The sequence below is a fragment of the Balaenoptera borealis genome (genome assembly GCF_965194805.1).
Source record: "Balaenoptera borealis genome assembly, chromosome: 13".
In the NCBI taxonomy this organism is placed as follows: Eukaryota; Metazoa; Chordata; class Mammalia; order Artiodactyla; family Balaenopteridae; genus Balaenoptera; species Balaenoptera borealis.
Genome location: NC_138870.1, coordinates 33,469,260 through 33,489,487, shown reverse-complemented (window position 1 = coordinate 33,489,487; position 20,228 = coordinate 33,469,260). Strand labels below are relative to the sequence as shown.

Below are 20,228 nucleotides of genomic sequence, written 5' to 3'. Positions count from 1 at the left end.
AGAGTGGAATAAAGTTCATTATTAAAGATATTTGAAGTTCATAAAATATAAAACCAGAAACAGTGATATGTGGAAGTTTTGGTGGTTTCAAAAATGATCAAGTTGAGTAGGTTATCAGCTTCCTAGGCAAAATTGATGTAATTTTATATCACTTAAGTAACTATAATGCTTTAAGATATAACAGACATATGATAACTATTTGCTAGTTTGCTATTTGAAATGCAGCTTGAGAAGTTATAATACTATGCTTTATTTCTTTAGATTGTATAACTGGTAACAAGAGACCAAATAGTAATAATTTCCTTTTAGAGTCCCTTTCTACTGAAAAGCATGATAAGGAGAAGCCATTCTCTCAACCTTAACTTGGCTAGGAGGAAATGAAAAACTCTGCAGTGGCACCAAACAAACCCATTTATTAAATAAAGGGCAAATGACATATCAACGTTGGATGGTACTATACATTTTTTTCTTAAATTGTAACTATATATCCATCAAAGTCACAAAGAAGGGATATCTGAAATAAATTTAATAAAAACAAATGAAAATAAAATTATCTAACCTTATGATGTCTTTGGCTTTACATCCTATGTGTTTAAAATCAAAATTAAGATGCAGTTCATCCAAAGGAAGATCCCATATTTTGCTTAATTTCCCCATTTCATTGGGAAAGGATCTCAGTTCCAAGTTGTAACTAACATCAAGAGATGTCAGATTTTCAAGACAGCCAATCTCAGGAGGAATCTTAATGAAATAAAAAAGGGTAAATCCTGTTGGTGGGAAGAAAGAAATGTGTGCTGCCAAAACACAAGATGCTAATAGGAAACAAGAGAGGCTCAGAGATCCCATCAGCACCTTGCACAGCCTCTCAACAGAGTTCTAAAACTTTCCAAAGGCTTGTCATAGTTTTCATGATAAATGTTTGAAAACATACATATAAAGGACTTACCCCAATCTATGTCATTTATTTATAATCTTTAAAAACCCATTCTGCCTTAGTAACATATTTCATCACTTCACAACACTGAAAGTAAAGAAGTTTTTTATATGTATCCAAAACCAATCATCTGTGGCTTCAGTCTATTCCCTCACACTGTGTTCTTCAGTAAAACTAAAGATCTAATCATCACAGACTTATGTACAACTTACTGTTCTTAAAATACAGCTAAATGTTTATACCTTAAGTGGCATAAATATTGGAATTTTTTTCTCTTCCAAATTTTTAAGCAATATTCATTACTTCTATAATAGCAAACATTAATTTGCTGAAAAAAAAATCAGGTATTCAAAAATATTCAGTTATTCTGAACCTCATGGTTTCAGACACTGTACTCTTTTTGGCTTTTATAGGCAATAGACTTGAACCTGGAAAAAAAAAAAAGTTTTCTGGGACAAATGAATAATCAATTTCATATTTATAACAGAGACCTGTCCATTTGGGTGAATGCAGAAATTTAAGAATGTGGAAAAGAATGTCAGCTGAAAAACACAGGCTATATATGGCCCGGAGACAACTTGAGAAATGCAGCGTGTCTGAGAGTCTGTTAACAGATTAGCGATTTTGTGATAAATTGACACACTTAAAGCATTACACACATTCATAATTAAATATATATATATATAAATATTCAAAATAAAACAGAGCACAAAAAGTGATTTTTTAAGGAAATTAAGCATTGTTAATATACCCATTTACCTCAGGGTAGGATTAGATCTTATTCAAAAAGTAAGCAATATCAAATAACAGATTTTGAAATGATCATTTGTGATAATGCAAATTATAAAAGCATATTTTCAAACTGGCAATAATTCTAAACAAATAAAGATGACCTCTTACCTCTTTCAGTTTATTATGAGAAAGATGTAGTTTCTCTACTCTAGACCATGCACATGCTTTTTCACTCAAGTCCAAGATACTGATCTGATTATGACTAAACAAGAGTTCCCTTAAGTTCAAAGATCTCCAGTGCACAGGACCTGGTAGATATTGAATATCATTGTTGCTCATATCTAAGGACCGCAGGCTGAAACAATACAATGTCAAGATAAAAATCAAATGAGTGTTTCCAAAATACATGAAATAACATCACAAGTAATTTTCACCAGAGTGAGAAGAAGGTATAACTTTAAAACTAACATTATTTATATATGAGTACGTACGTGTGGTTTTTTGTGTGCATAAAGGTATATACGGGCTAGGAAAAAAAGGCATGTCTCAATAGGAACATTTTAAAAAGGACCAATAAAAACAAAATTGAGGCCTAATTTCCCTACTTCAGAAACATAAAAATGTCAACCATAATGAAAGACCAAGTGTTTTACAAACACTTATGATGCATGAGAAATCATAATTAACAAAGGCAAAAACAGTCATTAAAATTCCTGCCTTCTATACAAGATTTACAAATATGTAGCCTCCATTTCTCTATTCAATTTCACTCATACCTGGAGGGATTCTTCAGAGGTTGGGTCCTTAAGTTTACTATCATTTTTAGCAGCTTGCCTCAGTGTGAAAAATATCATAACATTGAGCATGATGTCTTGTATACAGTAGGCCCTGAATGTAAATTTGTTGCTTTCAGGCAGGAATAGCTACCCAAAGTTTGCAGGAAATAGCAGAAAAACACATGTCACTTGTAAATGTACATGTGTAGGAAGAATAAAGATAGTCAACAACTGTGGTATATTTGACTATGTAAAAGGTTGCCTGGACTTTTACGACTGTATACTGATCCCTTTCATCCAGCATATTTGAAGTATTATGAATTAATTCTAAGCTCAAATAGCTGTACTGCCTGCTAGACCAAGATTCAGATCTGCAGAGCAACATTATTGCTCTAATTTTTAAATGATCTAGATTTTGCCCTAGTTACCTTATAAAAATGTTGAAAACAAGAAAATTAATTTGACTATATTAAAGACATGTATGTCTAACAAACAATGCAACTGAGACAAAGTTGAGAATCATCAGGTTGTTCAAAGGCAGTGTCTCTTAGCTTTAAGACTAAGCTTGGAGACTGAAGCTGGCCAGCCAAATGCTCATTTGTGAAACAAAAGAATAAATTTTAAAAATACATATAAAACACTAAAATGTATACCTGAAGATGGTGTCTAAAGGTATAGTGTAATTAGGGACTGGATAATATTTTTAGTTCTCTGGGAAGAAAGCTTTCTTATGACATGCATCTTCTAATGAGCTTTTATAAATAGGTGGCTTCCAAACACATTTTCAAGAATAAACTATGTTTAAAATATAGGACCGACGACCTGTATTCTATAGATGTCTGTATGTCAGAATTAAGAGTCTGAAATCAAACCACCAGTGTTTAAGAACTGTGACTTCAGGCAAGTTACTTTCTCTCTCTTATGAAATAGTGTTCTCATTATAAAGTGGAGATGATAACAGTAAGTATTTCATAGGATTATTAGGAAGACTAAAAAGATGATCCACTGTTAAGCAGTAAAATACAGTGTCTGACACATTCTAAACCTAGACTTAAATTAACTATTATTCATCTGTCTCACACCTTCCATGGCTAAATTATAACTAAGTATTACTTGCCTGTATATGTATATATTTGCACATGTACCTTGATGGATTTTATTTATAATAAATAACACTAGTAGAATAGTTATTTAAGATTACAACACATTTGAAATCTAATTAATGCCTGGATTTGTAGTTAACAGGAAGCTTTTATTTTTAATGAAATTAACCAAAAATATCCCCAAATACTTTGAACGACATAAATTATCCTATTCTTCACCAAAAATGTCACTCAAACATAACTTAAGTATAATTTCAAAGTTAATAGTGTTTTAGCAACATAATCCCCAAAGCAAGTGAAATTTTAAAAGTTAAAGTGACAGCTAGTACAATCTCATTTGATTATAATAATGCAACAATTAATTACTCTTAAATTGTTTCTACACAACAGCACATTAAATTAATATAAAAGCTAAAAAGTCCAAATAACAATTCACATCTTTTGTCTAATATTAAAAGTCAAACATTCATAGATTTAAAAACATTAAGTTTAGTAGATTTAGAAATCAATTACATTTATATGTCTAAGTTAAAACCATGTTTCTGAAGGTTCTGTTCCACCTCGTGTGGTTTTTAAAATTAAAATAATAAACTTACTGTGGAAGATTTAAAATTGCTTCCGGAACACATGTAAATCTGTTTTGAGATAATTTTAGGCTTGTCATGGAAGAAGGCAAAAAAGGCATAGCAGCTAAGAGAAAATGAAAGTGAGATAATGGACATTTTAATCACTTTAACTAGATTTCCATTAGATTCTACAATAAGAGCAGCTACCAATGATCTGTCACATAATTTAATTTCCATTCTCACACTGACAATAAAATAATTCTACTTTTAAAATAAATTAATACAACCACAAAACATTAAAACAATACACCATAAGACTCTTTTAACCTGAAAGCCACAAAAGTGTCTAAATATAAATTCATCTGTCCAACATCTGTACAAAGTAGAAATCATTAGAATATTCATTTCAAATTATGTGTGATATTATGTGACATAAATTATAGATTAATTCAAATTACTCTGAAGTAAGTCTAACAAAACATTTTGGAATATTTTACTAATCCACAATATAATATAAAAATAAAAATTCCCTATAACACCATCTTGTAAAGAGTATTCTATGGAATAATTATGGATGTTACTTAATAAAAGTATTCTTTGATCATATGACTTTAAGAGATTAGGGACCTCTCCACAGAGATTTCTACCTTGAATTTGGTGTTATTTCGATACATGTTTTTGTACTTTTATGATGTATGTATCCACAGGTAATACATATTACTGTTTTGCATTACATAAATATTATCATATTGTACATGTCTATATTCAATTTGCTTTTTCATGTAACAATTTTTTTTAGATTTATTTTTCATGTTGATAAATGCATCTTATTCATTTATTTTAACTGCTACATAGCATTTCCATTGTATCAATACAGTCAATTTATTCATTCTACTGTTGATAGACATTTACATTCTTTCCAATGTTTGGCTACTATGAAAAATGCCATAATAAATATTCCTATGCTTATCCTTACTTGCTGAATACTCAGTGCCTATGACAATGTTTAACAAATTGTCAAAAAAAACAAAAAGCAAAAGGGTCTTCTGTGAACAGTGAGAGGATGCCTCTATTGTATGTAACCACTAGTAGAATTCCTGAACAGTAGGGCATCTACAATTTCATTAGAAATGCCAAATTTCCCTTTAAGACAGATATGCCAATTTTGTCAGTTATTCCTAAGGTATTTTATATCTTTTGAGACTAAAAATACATACTTTACAAAAAAAAAAGAGATTAGGGAAATATTATGCAAAATAAAGTGAAATATCTCAGAGCTGTCAATATTCTGGTATATTTTATAAATTTCCAAAAGGGAAATATAGTACAAGGTACCTCCAAGGAATAAAATTCTATGGAACATAATTTTGGAAACTGAGCAAATCAAACAGACTGTTTTCTCATCTGTAAAATAGTGCAGCTAAATCAGATGAACTCTGAGATTCTTTAGAGATCTGAAAATCTGTGGTTCTATGGAAGTGGCTTGAGAAATTATTTCTTAGCATTTTCAAGGTTAAAAATATGAGTTATGTTTTATCCAGAAAATCTTCGAGGGTCAAAATGTTCCAGGACATTACTAGACGCTATCTTCCTGAGAAGCAGAAAGGTACATGCTATACCTCACCTATTTCCAAAAAGTATTTGTAGCAAAATAAATTAGTAGAAATGATTCTCCACTTAGGAATTAAAAGTCTTAAGGTTCAGATTCTATATGGAAGACTGATAAAATCAAGGAACTGAAACTTCATTTCACATGGGAATTTTTAATGGTTGTGGTCCCACTCAGGTATGACCTCCATAATGTGTCTTCCCAAATATAAAACCACTTCTAAAATTATTACAAAGTTGTGCAGTGCAAACAGATTTTTTGAACACAGGTATGTTCAAGCTTTCACAACTAATTAATTAATTCTATGCCCCTGAACATGTCACACAAAAATCTCAGTGCTTCAATTTCCTCAATTAGTCAAGCAGAGATCATACCTATCCTACCCTATAGGATTTTTGTGAGATTCAGCTGAGATAACATATTGACCATAAGCTAGCCTTAGGGTCCCTCAGATGCTCTTCTTTCCAGACCTAACTTAATTAAACGTCACAGACACAAACACACTTCCCTGCCTCCACAGTCTGGATCAGATCCCCTTGAGGTACCCTCATAGCATCTTGAAACTTCTCCTCACAGCACTTAGTGCGATATACAATTACATTTATTTATTCCATCATTATTCAATGACAGTCTTCTGAACTTAACTACATGTTCCTTAAGGACAGAGACTGGGTTGCTTTACTCACTAGTGAGTGAATCACTCTATTCCCCAGTTTCACTCTCATGGTAAGAACATGGTCAATATCCAAAGAGGGTGGAAGGAAGGGAAAAAGAAGGAAAATAATTCTATGCAAGTTAATATAGATTTTATTGTTAGTAGTTTCTCAAAGTTCTGGAAAAATAAAATATTTTAAAGTAAGTTGTCAAACTATATTCTGCTATTAAACAGTATTAAAAATTATTTTACCAAGTCAGCTATAGAACAGGCATGTGGGTGGCAAGGTATGCATGGCCTCCATTAAGGAAGATAAAATAGGGAAAGTTCCCATTTATTTCCATAGAAATATTCTGTTCCTCAATATTAGAACTTTCAGACAGGCTACAAATGAACATAATTCCCTGTTGTCTCACATGCTAAGAGAACATAGAGTATGCCAGGATTTTTAACAAAAGTGATGATCATATTGTGTATTATTATAATATTTTGCACAGAGCAAGAGCTCAATGAACACACATTAACCAAACTAATTTAAAAACTTTTAAATAATTAATTTTATTTCTAAAAAATAATAATAGTACTTATACTCCAAAAAACTGCTGAAGAAACTTCAGTAGGAAACTCAGTATTTCTGCTTCAAGCAGCTCAGGCAACTATAAGCATTTTTAGTATAATCCTGTAAAAGGAACCACAGTTTAATGACTATCTGCAGTCCAAGATATTGACATTTTAGCCTATGACAATAACAACATGTTAAATACTGTATTACAATTTTTAATATTAAAATTTTTAATTTTTTAATATTAAAAACTAGACTTTTTTAGAGCAGCTTTAGGTTTATAGAAAAATTGAGCAGAAAATACAGAGAGCTCCCACATCTACCTTTTCCCCTCACCATCACCACCCCAGACACATGCATCTTTTCCCCATTATGAACAACTAGAATAGTTTGGTATACTTGTATGTATAATTGATGAGCCTATATTAATAAATTATTATTAACTAAAGTCCACAGTTTACAATAGAGTTCACTCTTTGTGTACTATATTCTGTGGGTCTTGACGAATGTATAATGACATGTATCCACATTACAGTATCACACAAACTAACTCCACTGCCCTAAAAATCCCCTCTTCTCCACCTAGTCATCACTCCCTCCCTCCCAAATCTTGGAAATCACTGATTATTTTACTAACCCCTTAGTTTTGCCTTTCCCAAAATGTCATATAGTTGAAATTATACAGTGTGTAGCCTTTTCAGATTGGCTTCTTTCACTTAGCAATATGCATTTAAGTTCCCTCCACATTTCACGGCTTGACAGCTCATTTCTTTTTATCACCAACCTGCTAACTTGATATTTAAAACTCCAGCATAATATTTAACTGAAATGCCACTTTTAAATCCCCACCTAAAATGTCCATATATGGCTCATGCAATTACATTTATTTGTTGCATTTGACCCATACAACACTCAAAAGGACTGGAAGGAGAAGACATATAAAACACTTACTAAGAAAATTCATTCTGGCACTTAAACTCTCCACTTTAGGACAAGTCTCAAGAAAGTCCTCTGATAGAGATGAAATGTGGTTTTTACTAAGGTTTAAAATCTTCAGTTCCTTCAGGCTCAAAGGGGAACATATTCCTGAGATTTTATTTCTAGTCGTAAGAGACAAAATGAAGATTAAATGGCATAAATTCACATGCTTTGAAGAAAAATAGTCAAAATATCTTCAAAAACAGCATTAAAGCATGTTTATTAATTTTAAAATTAGTTTTAAAAATTTAAGTCAATTGATAGAAGCTGTATTATGAATTTCCTCAGTCTTTTATCACATTACCATGTAAAACTCATTACTATGGAAACAATGTCATTGTATGTCAACCTTATGAAATTTCAATGTGAGGTGACCCTTTTTTCTTCAATGAACCCCTTTCTTACCCTTCTAAAATGAGCTGTTCAAGTTTCTCTACCACATCACCGAGATTCTCAGGAAGAAAAGATAGCTGATTGTAGGACAGGTTAAACTGTTTCAAGGTTGAGCACCTCACAGCCCGATCCAAAACTACTGAGGGTCCAATGTCGTTTCGAGAGACGTCCAGGTTGGCAATACAATTCAGTTTCAACAAGTAAGGGGGAAATGATGTAAATTTATTACTTTGCAAGTCCAAATGTGTCAAACACTTCAGAGTCTGGAAAGACAATATTTTAAAATTTTTAAATGAACCACCTGAACAACTTAAGATTAGCTAATATTTCTGCCTTCCATACCTCTGGTAACTAGAACCATTAAGAATTTTCAAAAAAATTGAAAACACAATCTACAAGAGAACTTCAGTATACTGACTGGTACTACCTGCTCTGCTATAAAATGGGTAAAGCCAGGAAAAATATAACAGGTAGACGGTCAAAAGCAGGCTCACAGAAATAAGGTTTAGAGTCTAATTCAGCTTTTCTTGTAAACTATTCCTGCAATGAGTAAAATGGAAGAATAATAGGCTCCAACAAATATTTGAATTAATGAGTTAATGAATAAGCAGTATAACATAATCCTGGGAATATAGTTTTTAACACTAGCTTTTAGAAATTGTTATACATTTTAATATAAATAAGATTTACCATAAAGTAGTCATGTATATAATACACATTTTATTTATAACCTCCTCTTTTATTTTCTATTTTTTTAATTTATTTTATTTATTTATTTTTGGCTTCATCGGGACTTCGTTGCTGTGCACAGGCTTTCTCTAGCTGTGGTAAGCAGGAGCTACTCTTTGTTGCGGCGTGCGGGCTTCTCATTGCGGTGGCTTCTCTTGTTGCAGAGCACGGGCTCTAGGCATGAAGCCTTCAGTAGTTGTGGCATGCAGGCTCAGTAGTTGTGGCTCGTGGGCTCTAGAGCGCAGGCTCAGTAGTTGTGCTGCACAGGCTTAGTTGCTCCACGGCATGTGAGATCTTCCCAGACCAGGGCTCAAATCCATGTCCCCTGCATTGGCAGGCAGATTCTTAACCACTGCGCCACCAGGGAAGCCCTAACCTCCTCTTTTAAATGAAACGTTTTGCTTCAAATCTCTATTTTCTATTTTTAAGCAATTTCTAATTTTACTATGACAATAGCAAAACTTCCATTTATGTATCATATCAATTTTTAAAATGTTTGGTATGAATTACTGTCAAAGGGCTAAACTACCAAAAAACAATCACTTCCTTATTCTCCTCCTTATATATCAATATATGTACTTATTCTCATATGGAATTCTAAACAGTTTAACATGATTATAAAGGCTTATTAATGGATCACTGCCCAAAAAATTTGTTTCAAAATTTCCATCATTGTTTCAGATACTACAAGATTATTCAGAAGGAAAGATTTTTACATTGTTTATTCCCAAGGTTTAATCAGCAAATTTTCTTGTAGAGACAGTTACAAGCAGTAACAAAAAGTCCCATCTAGTGGTGCTGACTTGAAATTTCCTTAGAGAAAGTTATGAGCTGGCCCACTCTTTGAATGCCCTAATGTATCTCACCTTGCCATGCTCTCTTCATTCTCTTTGTTTCAGCTAGGCTAAATTCTAGTTTTCTTTTACTTACTCTTTAGTAAATATTGACGGTCTACCAAGTGTCAGTCATTAATTCCTTCACAAATTAGTTCAGTAATCATCTATCAAACCTCTACTATATGTCAGACCTTAGTAGGCACTGGGGATACACATGAACAAGGCTAAAACAGTTCCTGTTCTCAAGGAGTTTACAATTTTGTGAGGACAATATATCTTAGATCAAAATTTATAGTAATGAGCACTGGAAGAAAAAGAGTGGATGCCGGGGAAAGGTAAACCAGATGGTAGCCAACCTAGCCTGGAGGGAAGACAAGGAGAAGAAAGGAAGAAGATGGTAAGGAAGTGACATTTAAAATGAGGCCCTTTATGGGAAACTTCCCTAATATGGGAAAGGAAATAGTCAATCAAACTTCCCTAATATGGGAAAGGAAATAGTCAATCAAGTCCAGGAAGCACAGAGTCCCATACAGGATAAATCCAAGAAGAAACACACCAAGACACATATTAATCAAACTATCAAAAATTAAATACAAAGAAAAAATATTAAAAGCAGCAAGGGAAAAACACCAATAACATACAAGGGAATCCTCATAAGGTTAACAGCTGATCTTTTGGCAGAAACTCTGCAAGCCAGAAGGGAATGGCAGGACATATTTAAAGTGATGAAATGGAAAAACCTACAACCAAGATTATTCTACCCAGCAAGGATCTCATTCAGATTCGATGGAGAAATTAACAACTTACCAGACAAGCAAAAGCTAAGAGAATTCAGCACCACCAAACCAGCTTTACAACAAATAATAAAGTAACTTCTCCAGGCAGGAAACACAAGAGAAGGAAAAGACCTACAATAACAAACCCAAAACAATTAAGAAAATGGTAATAGGAACATACATATCGATAATAACCTTAAATGTAAATGGATTGAATGCTCCAAGCAAAAGACACAGACTGGCTGAATGGATACAAAAACAAGACCCCTATATATGCTGTCTACAAGAGACCCACTTCAGACCTAGGGACACATACAGACTGAAAGTGAGGGGATGGAAAAAGATATTCCATGCAAATGGAAATCAAAAGAAAGCTGGAGTAGCAATTCTCATATCAGACAAAATAGACATTAAAATAAAGACTATTACAAGAGACAAAGAAGGACACTACATAATGATCAAGGGATCGATCCAAGAAGAAGATATAACAATTGTAAATATTTATGCACCCAACATAGGAGCACCTCAATACATAAGGCAAAGGCTAACAGCCATAAAAGGGGAAATCGACAGTAACACAATCATGATAGGGGACTTTAACACCCCACTTTAACAAATGGACAGATCATCCAAAATGAAAATAAATAAGGAAACACAAGACATAAATGATACATTAAACAAGATGGACTTAATTGATATTTATTGGACATTCCATCCAAAAACAAGAGAATACACTTTCTTCTCAACTGCTCATGGAATATTCTCCAGGAGACATCATATCTTGGGTCACAAATCAAGCCTTGGTAAATTTAAGAAAATTGAAATCGTATCAACTATCTTCGAATACAACACTATGAGACTAGATTTCACTTACTGGAAAAAATCTGTAAAAAATGCAAACACACGGAGGCTAAACAATACACCACTTAATAACCAAGAGGTCACTGAAGAAATCAAACAGGAAATCAAAAAATACCTAGAAACAAATGACAAGGAAAACATGAGGACCCAAAACCTATGGGATGCAGCAAAAGCAGTTCTAAGAGGGAAGTTTATAGCAATACAATCCTACCTCAAGAAACAAGAAACATCTCAAATAAACAACCTAACCTTACACCTAAAGCAATTAGAGAAAGAAGAACAAAAAAACCCCAAAGTTAGCAGAAGGAAAGAAATCATAAAGAGCAGATCAGAAATAAATGAAAAAGAAATGAAGGAGACAATAGCAAAGATCAATAAAACTAAAAGCTGGTTCTTCGAGAAGATAAACAAAATTGATGAACCATTAGCCAGACTCATCAAGAAAAAAGGGAGAAGACTCAAATCAATAGAATTAGAAAGGAAAAAGGAGAAGTAACAACTGACACTGCAGAAATACAAAGGATCAGGAGAGATTACACAAGCAACTGTATGCCAATAAAATGGACAACCTGGAAGAAATGGACAAATTCTTAGAAAAGCAAAACCTTCCGAGACTGAACCAGGAAGAAATAGAAAATATAAACAGACCAATCACAAGCATTGAAATTGAGACTGTGATGAAAAAATCTTACAACAAACAAAAATCCAGGACCAGATGGCTTCATAGGCGAATTCTATCAAACATTTAGAGAAGAGCTAACACCTAGCTTTCTGAAACTCTTCCAAAATATAGCAGAGGGAGGAACACTCACAAACTCATTCTACAAGGCCACCATCACCCTGATACCAAAACCAGACAAAGATGTCACAAAGAAAGAAAACTACAGGCCAATATCACTGATGAACATAGATGCAAAAATCCTCAACAAAATATTAGCAAACAGAATCCAACAGCACATTAAAAGGATCATACACCATGATCAAGTGGGGTTTACCCCAGGAATGCAAGGATTCTTCAATATCTGCAAATCAATCAATGTGATACACAATATTAACAAATTGAAGAATAAACACCATATGATCATCTCAATAGATGCAGAAAAAGCTTTCAACAAAATTCAACACCCATTTATGATAAAAACCCTCCAGAAAGTAGGCATAGAGGGAACTTACCTCAACATAATAAAGGTCATATATGACAAACCCATAGCCAACATTGTCCTCAATGGTGAAAAACTGAAACCATTTCCTCTCAGATCAGGAACAACACAAGGTTGTCCACTCTCACCACTATTATTCAACATAGGTTTGGAAGTTTTAGCCATAGCAATCAGAAAAGAAAAAGAAATAAAGGGAATGCAAATCAGAAAAGAAGAAGTAAAACTGTCACTGTTTGCAGATGACATGATACTATACATAGAGAGTCCTAAAGATGCTACCAGAAAACTACTAGAGCTAATCAGTGGATTTGGTAAAGTAGCAGGATACAAAATTAATGCACAGAAATCTCTTGCATTCCTATACACTAATGATGAAAAATCTGAAACAGAAATTGAGGAAACACTCCCATTCACCACTGAAACAAAAAGAACAAAATACCTAGGAATAAACTACCTAAGGAGACAAAAGACCTGTATGCAGAAAACTATAAGACACTGATGAAAGAAAGTAAAGATGATACAAACAGATGGAGAGATATACCATGTTCTTGGATTGGAAGAATCAACATTGTGAAAATGACTATACTACCCAAAAAAATCTACAGATTCAATGCAGTCCCTATCAAACTAGCAATGGCATTTTTCACAGAACTAAAACAAAAAATTGTGCAATTTGTATGGAAACACAAAAGACCACAAATAGCCAAAGCAATCTTGAGAAAGAAAAACAGAGCTGGAGGAATCAGGCTCCCTTACTTCAGACTATACTACAAAGCTACAGTAATCAAGACAGTATGGTACTGGCACAAAGACAGAAATATAGATCAATGGAACAGGATAGAAATACCAGAGATAAACCCCACGCACATATGGTCACCTTATTTTTTATAAAGGAGGCAAGAATATACAATGGAGAAAAGACAGCCTCTTCAATAAGTGGTGCTGGGAAAACTGGACAGCTACATGTAAAAGAAAGAAGTTAGAACACTCCTTAACACCGTACACAAAAATAAACTCAAAATGGATTAAAGACCGAAAGGTAAGGCCAGACACTATCAAACTCTTAGAGGAAAACATAGGCAGAACACTCTATGACACAAATCACAGCAAGATCCTTTTTGACCCACCTCCTAAAGAAATGGAAATAAAAACAAAAATAAACAAATGGGACTTAATGAAACTTAAAAGTTTTGCACAGTAAAGGAAACCATAAACAAGACGAAAAGACAACCCTCAGAATGGGAGAAAATATTTGCAAATGAAGCAACTGACAAAGAATTAATCTCCAAAATATACAAGCAGCTCATGCAGCTCAATATCAAAAAAAGAAACAACCCAATCCAAAAATGGGCAGAATAACTATAGACATTTCTCCAAAGAAGATATACATATTGACAACAAACACATGAAAGGATGCTCAACATCACTAATCATTAGAGAAATGCAAATCAAAACTACAATGAGGTACCACCTCACACCAGTCAGAATGGCCATCATCAAAAAATCTACAAACAATAAATGCTGGAGAGGGTGTGGAGAAAAGGGAACCCTCTTGCACTGTTGGTGGGAATGTTAATTGATACAGCCACTATGGAGAACAGTATGGAGGTTCCTTAAAAAACTGAAAATAGAACTACCATATGACCCAGCAATCCCATTACTGGGCATATACCCAGAGAAAACCATAATTCAAAAAGAGTCATGTACCACAATGTTCATTGCAGCTCTATTTACAATAGCCAGGACATGGAAGCAATCTAAGTGTCCATTGATAAAGAAGATAAATGGATAAAGAAAATGTGGCACATATATACAATGGAATATTACTCAGCCATAAAAAGAAACAAAATTGAGTTATTTGTAGTGAGGTGGATGGACCTAGAGTCTGTCATACAGAGTGAAGTAAGTCAGAAAGAGAAAAATAAATACGGTATGCTAACACATATATATGGAATCTAAAAAGAAAAGAAAAGAAAAGAAAATGGTTCTGAAGAACCTAGGGGCAGGACGGGAATAAAGACACAGACGTACAGAATGGACTTGAGGACACGGGGAGGGGGAAGGGTAAGCTGGGACGAAGTGAGATAGTTTCATGGACATATATACACTATCAAATTTAAAACAGATAGCTAGTGGGAAGCTGCCACATAGCACAGGGAGATCAGCTCGAAGCTTTGTGACCACATAGAGGGGTGGGGTAGGGAGCTTGGGAGGGAGACACAAGAGGGAGGAGATATGGGGATATATGTATATGTATAGCTGATTCACTTTGTTATAAAGCAGAAACTGACACACCATTTTAAAGCCATTATACTCTAATAAAGATGTTAAAAAAAATGAGGCCCTTGTGACTTGGGGGATTTAGTCAGGTAAAGAGGAGGATAGAGTGGGGATACATTTTAGACATTGGGGTAGGGTTAGGGATCACCTTTTTTTCTTCTCTCTCCCCAGATATACAAACTTTAGGGGAAAAATATCACTTAAATATATTTAAAAATCATGCAATGTTGGGCTTCCCTGGTGGTGCAGTGGTTGAGAACCTGCCTGCTAATGCAGGGGACACGGGTTCGAGCCCTGGTCTGGGAAGATCCCACATGCCACGGAGCAACTAGGCCCGTGAGCCACAATTACTGAGCCTGCGCATCTGGAGCCTGTGCTCCGCAACAAGAGAGGCCGCGACAATGAGAGGTCCGCGCACTGCGATGAAGAGTGGCCCCCACTTGCCGCAACTAGAGAAAGCCCTCGCACAGAAACGAAGACCCAACACAGCCATAAATAAAATAAAATAAAATAAAAATCATGCAATGTTGCTCTTAAAATATGTCAAAATTATGGTAAATTTTATAAATTAGAAAAAGGGAAATGTACTTGCAACAAAACTAGTTTTTAAAAAACAGGTATAATTCTTTTTCAAACCTTGCAGTTCAGTTCAAGAATTTGTTTAAAAATTTAAACATTTGTATTAAGATCGTTTTGTCCGTATATCTTCTTTGACTTCTATAGTACATAAAAAAGGGATGAACAAAGTCAGTAGTCAGAGGACTACCCTATCAGCAGACTATTTTATACTTTAATTTTTATGAAATAGGAACTTTGAGCATAAAAATCAATTTTTAAGCTGCACATAATTTTAAAACTCAACGCCTTATGGATAGTTTAGTTGAGCCTCTGTATTTTGCAGATAAGAAAATTAGGGTCTACAGCAGTTGGAGTAATATGTTCTTACTGTCACACAGTTGGTAGCTGAGCAGAGCCAGGACCGCCAAACCAGGTCTAACCTAATTTAAACAGTTTAAGTTGTCCTACTAGAATTAAATAATTGAAGGCATAATCAACACATAGCCTTGCTAGACTTTAATACTTACCATGTAGCATCAGGACAGAACCTCGAATTCCTTTTTAATCACATTTCCATTTCCATTACCTGCCCCCAAAGATGCTTCTGGAATACCACACAGACTAAGATATTTGTATGACAACCAGAAGAATGGGGGAATTATTGTCCAATGACACAAAAACAGAACGTTCCTTTTAAAGATTTAAGCATGCAAGTTAGATATAAATGTAAAAGCTCTTCAAATATCCTGAGAATTATAAGGATAAATTAAACTTACTTCACATAGTTGTTGTGGAAAGCTCGCGAGTGCATTCTGGTGAAGTTCCAGCTTTTCAAGATGCTCCAAATGACCACTTATACAGGATTTCTGGCTCAGGGCATCAATATCTCTTAGTTCATTTGCTGAAAGGTCTAAAGATGTAATATATTCTCTCTCAGAAGCCAGGGAAGAAAGGCTCTCTGAATGCCTCATATGTGATTGGAATTTTGATGCTCCTTTTGTCAAAAACAAACAAACAATGGAAATATAAGCAAGTAATTTAAGTTCATATGGTAAACGTTTATGGATCACCTACTACTGTCAGGCTCTCTTCAAGGCACTGGAAATTCAACAGAAAAGCATACTATGGAACTTACATTACAGTGACAGAGATACACAGTAAATAATAAATATTTAATCAGGTGGTATAAGTAGTGTAAAAAAACAACAGACCTGAAGAAGAACATCAAGAGTGGCATTGGTGAGGGTATTATTTACATTTCAGGAACACAGTAGGAAGGATTAAAAGTGGCCTGTATAACATCATAAGGCTAAATTTTTAAACCTATAATTGAATTTCATTTTTCTACAGTCTATGGAATCATTAGGTAAATATAATTTGAAGGTTATGTGAAATTGGCATCAAGAAAATTTGCATAATCAGAGGAAATTTATCAAAGTGCTGTATTCTGCTCAAAATATCTATTTACTTGTGATTACTTTCAAATACTTACTGAGTGAATCATCTGAAGTCAATATTTTTCTTTTTCTCTTCAGTAAATCTTCATGATCAAAAATGGGTCCCTATTAAATATTTATAATAAAATTACCATCATTTTTTGGAGCAAAGAGAACATTTTCCTATCTGGTTTCTTTAGGAGTCACTATAAGATTACTAGCTAAAGTTTTCATGGGACCAAGCCATACCATAAGACACAGACCTAGTCTGGGCTCCATAGACATGAAGCTCTAAAAAGAAAAAAGAGTAAAACCATTTTAAAGTGTACAGAGCACCTATATGCCCCAAACATGCTCAAAAGTCTACAAATGTAAGTTTAAAATAGCATATGTGCACGGACACACACACGTGTATATATAGAAAAAGGGAGAGTTTTCTCACATTAGGGAATTTCTGCACCAATAGCTCCTAGCTTTGGCACACAATTTCAGTTATCGAAAGAATGTCAAAAAATATATACAATATTTAACTGCAGTTTTTACAATATAACTTACCAATGAATTGGAATGTCTTTGCAAATTTGGTGAGCAACGCTGAAAGGCAGGATCTCGGTAAAATTCTCCTACGCTAATTGAATTTGATTTCTTTTTCACAAGAAATGAGCCTTCACTTCCTATTTTTAAACAATAACATAGAGGCAAGTAAGAAAAGCTGACCTAATCATAAGATGATTAGGATCATAAAATGATTAGGATTAGCATAGTAGTTCAATCACAAAACATTAAACACATTTTCATGAATGGAAATTGCCCAATTCCTTTCATAACATCTTTAAAATAGAAATGATAAACTATGTCAGCTTGTCATTTTCAAATTCAACTACATTATTCTTCATCCACAAATATTTATTGAATGGCTGTCACAGACTAGACACTAAGTGCAGGATAAAGATAAGCAGGAAAAATAATCCAGGCCTCATATGAGCTCATAGTACAGCAGGAAAGAGCCAAGTAAAAAAATAGTTACAAGTGCTACAATAAATACATGCATGTTCAGGAGGCAGAGAAAGTTTATACATAAATCTGACCAATGTTATTCCTTTCTGGTTCTCTGAATTTTGCTTAGAAAATTTTCGAATCTTGTTTTAAATATTGGAATCACACTGAATTATTTAACATTCAGTAATTTTGAGTACATCTCTGTTTGAATTACATATTTTATAGTTTCATTTATGAAATGACATTAAAATAAACACAATGAGTTTAGTGGCAATATTGTTTTGAGAGAGAAGACAATTACTTTTAAAATTATGGATTTTCAAGAAAATAAGGATCAATATTAGTCATATTTTAAGGATAAATAATGTAGAGCCATTTTTAAGAACTCATGAGATTTTAAATTCTATCACTTTTTATCTTAGAAGCATAAAGAATTAATTGTGTCAAAACAAATTATAAAATTTACAAATCCAAAAATCAATTATTTTTACGTTAGCATTTCTGATGTTTTCCTTTATTTAAAAATACTTAAAGAGAATTCTTCTTTATCCATGATGGTGTAACAAACACTGAACTTAATCTCCCCACAACAAACAACTAGAAAATTGGACAAATTTTTTTAAACAACTGGTTTCAGACATTGGGCTGCAGAGAGTACAGGACTGTGTAATCCCTGAAAGAAGGGAAACAAATTATGTGAACCTTATGATCACCCTGGCATTCTGCCTGGAGGCAATTTAAGGGCCATAGGCACAATGAGAAGGAATTTAAACAAAGCCCAATGGCTTTCCTGAGATGAGGAAATGGAGATCAGTGTTCATGGAGACTAACTTAGCTGGGAGTTCCAGGAGAGAGTCATGGAAAAAGAGCTCCAGTAATCTGCATAGGGATTTCCTATAGCTGTGCACTAGAAGAAATGTAAAAGGGAGTTCTTCAGGAGGAAGGAAATGATACTAGATGCAAACTTGGATCAATATAAGGAGTTTAAGTCATCAAAAAAAAGTATAGTATTTAATGTATGTGCACCCAATAACAGAGCTTCAAAATACACAAAGCATAAACTTATAAAATGAAAAGGAAAATTAAGAACTTGATAATTACAATCTCAACATTTTGTTCTTAAATATAACAAGTAGAGAAAAAAAATCAGTAAAGACATAGAAGACCTGAAAAACATTATCAAACAAGTTGACCCAATTTCACCCAACAACAACCAAATACATTTTTTTAATTGCACATGAAACATTCACCAAGATAGACCACACAGTAGTCCACAAAGCGTGTCTCAATAAATGTAAAAGGACAGAAATCATCAGAGTAGGTTCTTTAACCACAGCAAAATGAAATTTGAAACCAATAAGAGAAAGCTATGTGGAAAAATGTCCAAGTATTTGGAAAATAAACAACACTCTTCTAAATAACTCATGAGTCAAAAAATCACAAAGGAAACTAGAAAATTTCAAAAATGAATGTAAACAGAATATATAAAAGTTGTGGGATGCAGCTAAAATGGTGCTCAGAAGGATCTGCATGGTCTTAAATGTTTATATTATAAAATTAGAAAGCTCTAAAAATCAGTGTTCTAAGCTTCCATGTTAAGAATCTATAAAATAAGAGTCAAAATCTAAATAAGTAAAAAAAAAAGAAAAAGAAAAAGAAAGAAAAGAAAAAGCAAAAATCAATGAAAAAGAAAATGGACAATCAGTACAGAAAGTCAATGAAACAAAAACCTGATTCTTTGAAAAGATCGATAAAATTGATAAACCTTGAGCTAGACTGAAGAAGGAAAAAAGGAAAGACAAAAAATATCAGTGTCAAGAATTAAAGATCAGATATCACTAATGATCTTATAAACATTAACAGGACAATAATAGATTATAAATAACAATAAACAATAAATTTGGCAACTTATGTAAAGTGGACAAATTCCTTGAACATTTCAAATTACAAAAACTGACAAAAGAAGTAACAGAAAAATCAAAAGAACCATAAATTTATTAAAGTTATTATATTTATAATTAAAAAGCCTCCCCCCCCACCGAAAAGTACTCCTAACCTACAAGGCTTTACTCATGAATCCTATTAAACATTTAAGACCTCTCTTACACAAATTCTTTCAGAAAACAGTGGAGTCAGGAGCACTTTCCAATTCATTTCACGAGGCTAGCATACTCTCATAGTTACAACAAAACAAAACTACAGACCAATATCCCTCATAGATGCAATATCCTTAACAAAATTTTAGAAAATCAAATCAAATAATATATTAAAAGGATAATACACCA

At 33.5% G+C, this 20,228-nt stretch overlaps 1 protein-coding gene across 11 annotated transcripts in view; it reads right to left on the bottom strand.

The window, feature by feature from the left end:
- Positions 1-20,228, bottom strand: part of LRRK2 (leucine rich repeat kinase 2) — a 194,334-nt gene that overhangs the window by 73,945 nt on the left and 100,161 nt on the right. For 10 of the 11 annotated variants that reach the window (XR_014233101.1, XM_082349301.1, XM_082349309.1 and 7 more), the window contains 8 exons: positions 17,500-17,618; positions 17,001-17,070; positions 16,285-16,502; positions 8,321-8,571; positions 7,889-8,037; positions 4,142-4,235; positions 1,835-2,021; positions 560-741 (listed from right to left, as the gene is read on the bottom strand). Coding sequence is in view for 10 of the 11 variants with exons in the window: in XM_082349301.1 (XP_082205427.1) it covers positions 560-741; positions 1,835-2,021; positions 4,142-4,235; positions 7,889-8,037; positions 8,321-8,571; positions 16,285-16,502; positions 17,001-17,070; positions 17,500-17,618 (1,270 nt within the window). In the remaining variant the exon portion in view is untranslated. The remainder of the gene's footprint in view (positions 1-559; positions 742-1,834; positions 2,022-4,141; positions 4,236-7,888; positions 8,038-8,320; positions 8,572-16,284; positions 16,503-17,000; positions 17,071-17,499; positions 17,619-20,228) is intronic. The other variant, XM_082349306.1, reaches the window with a different exon arrangement.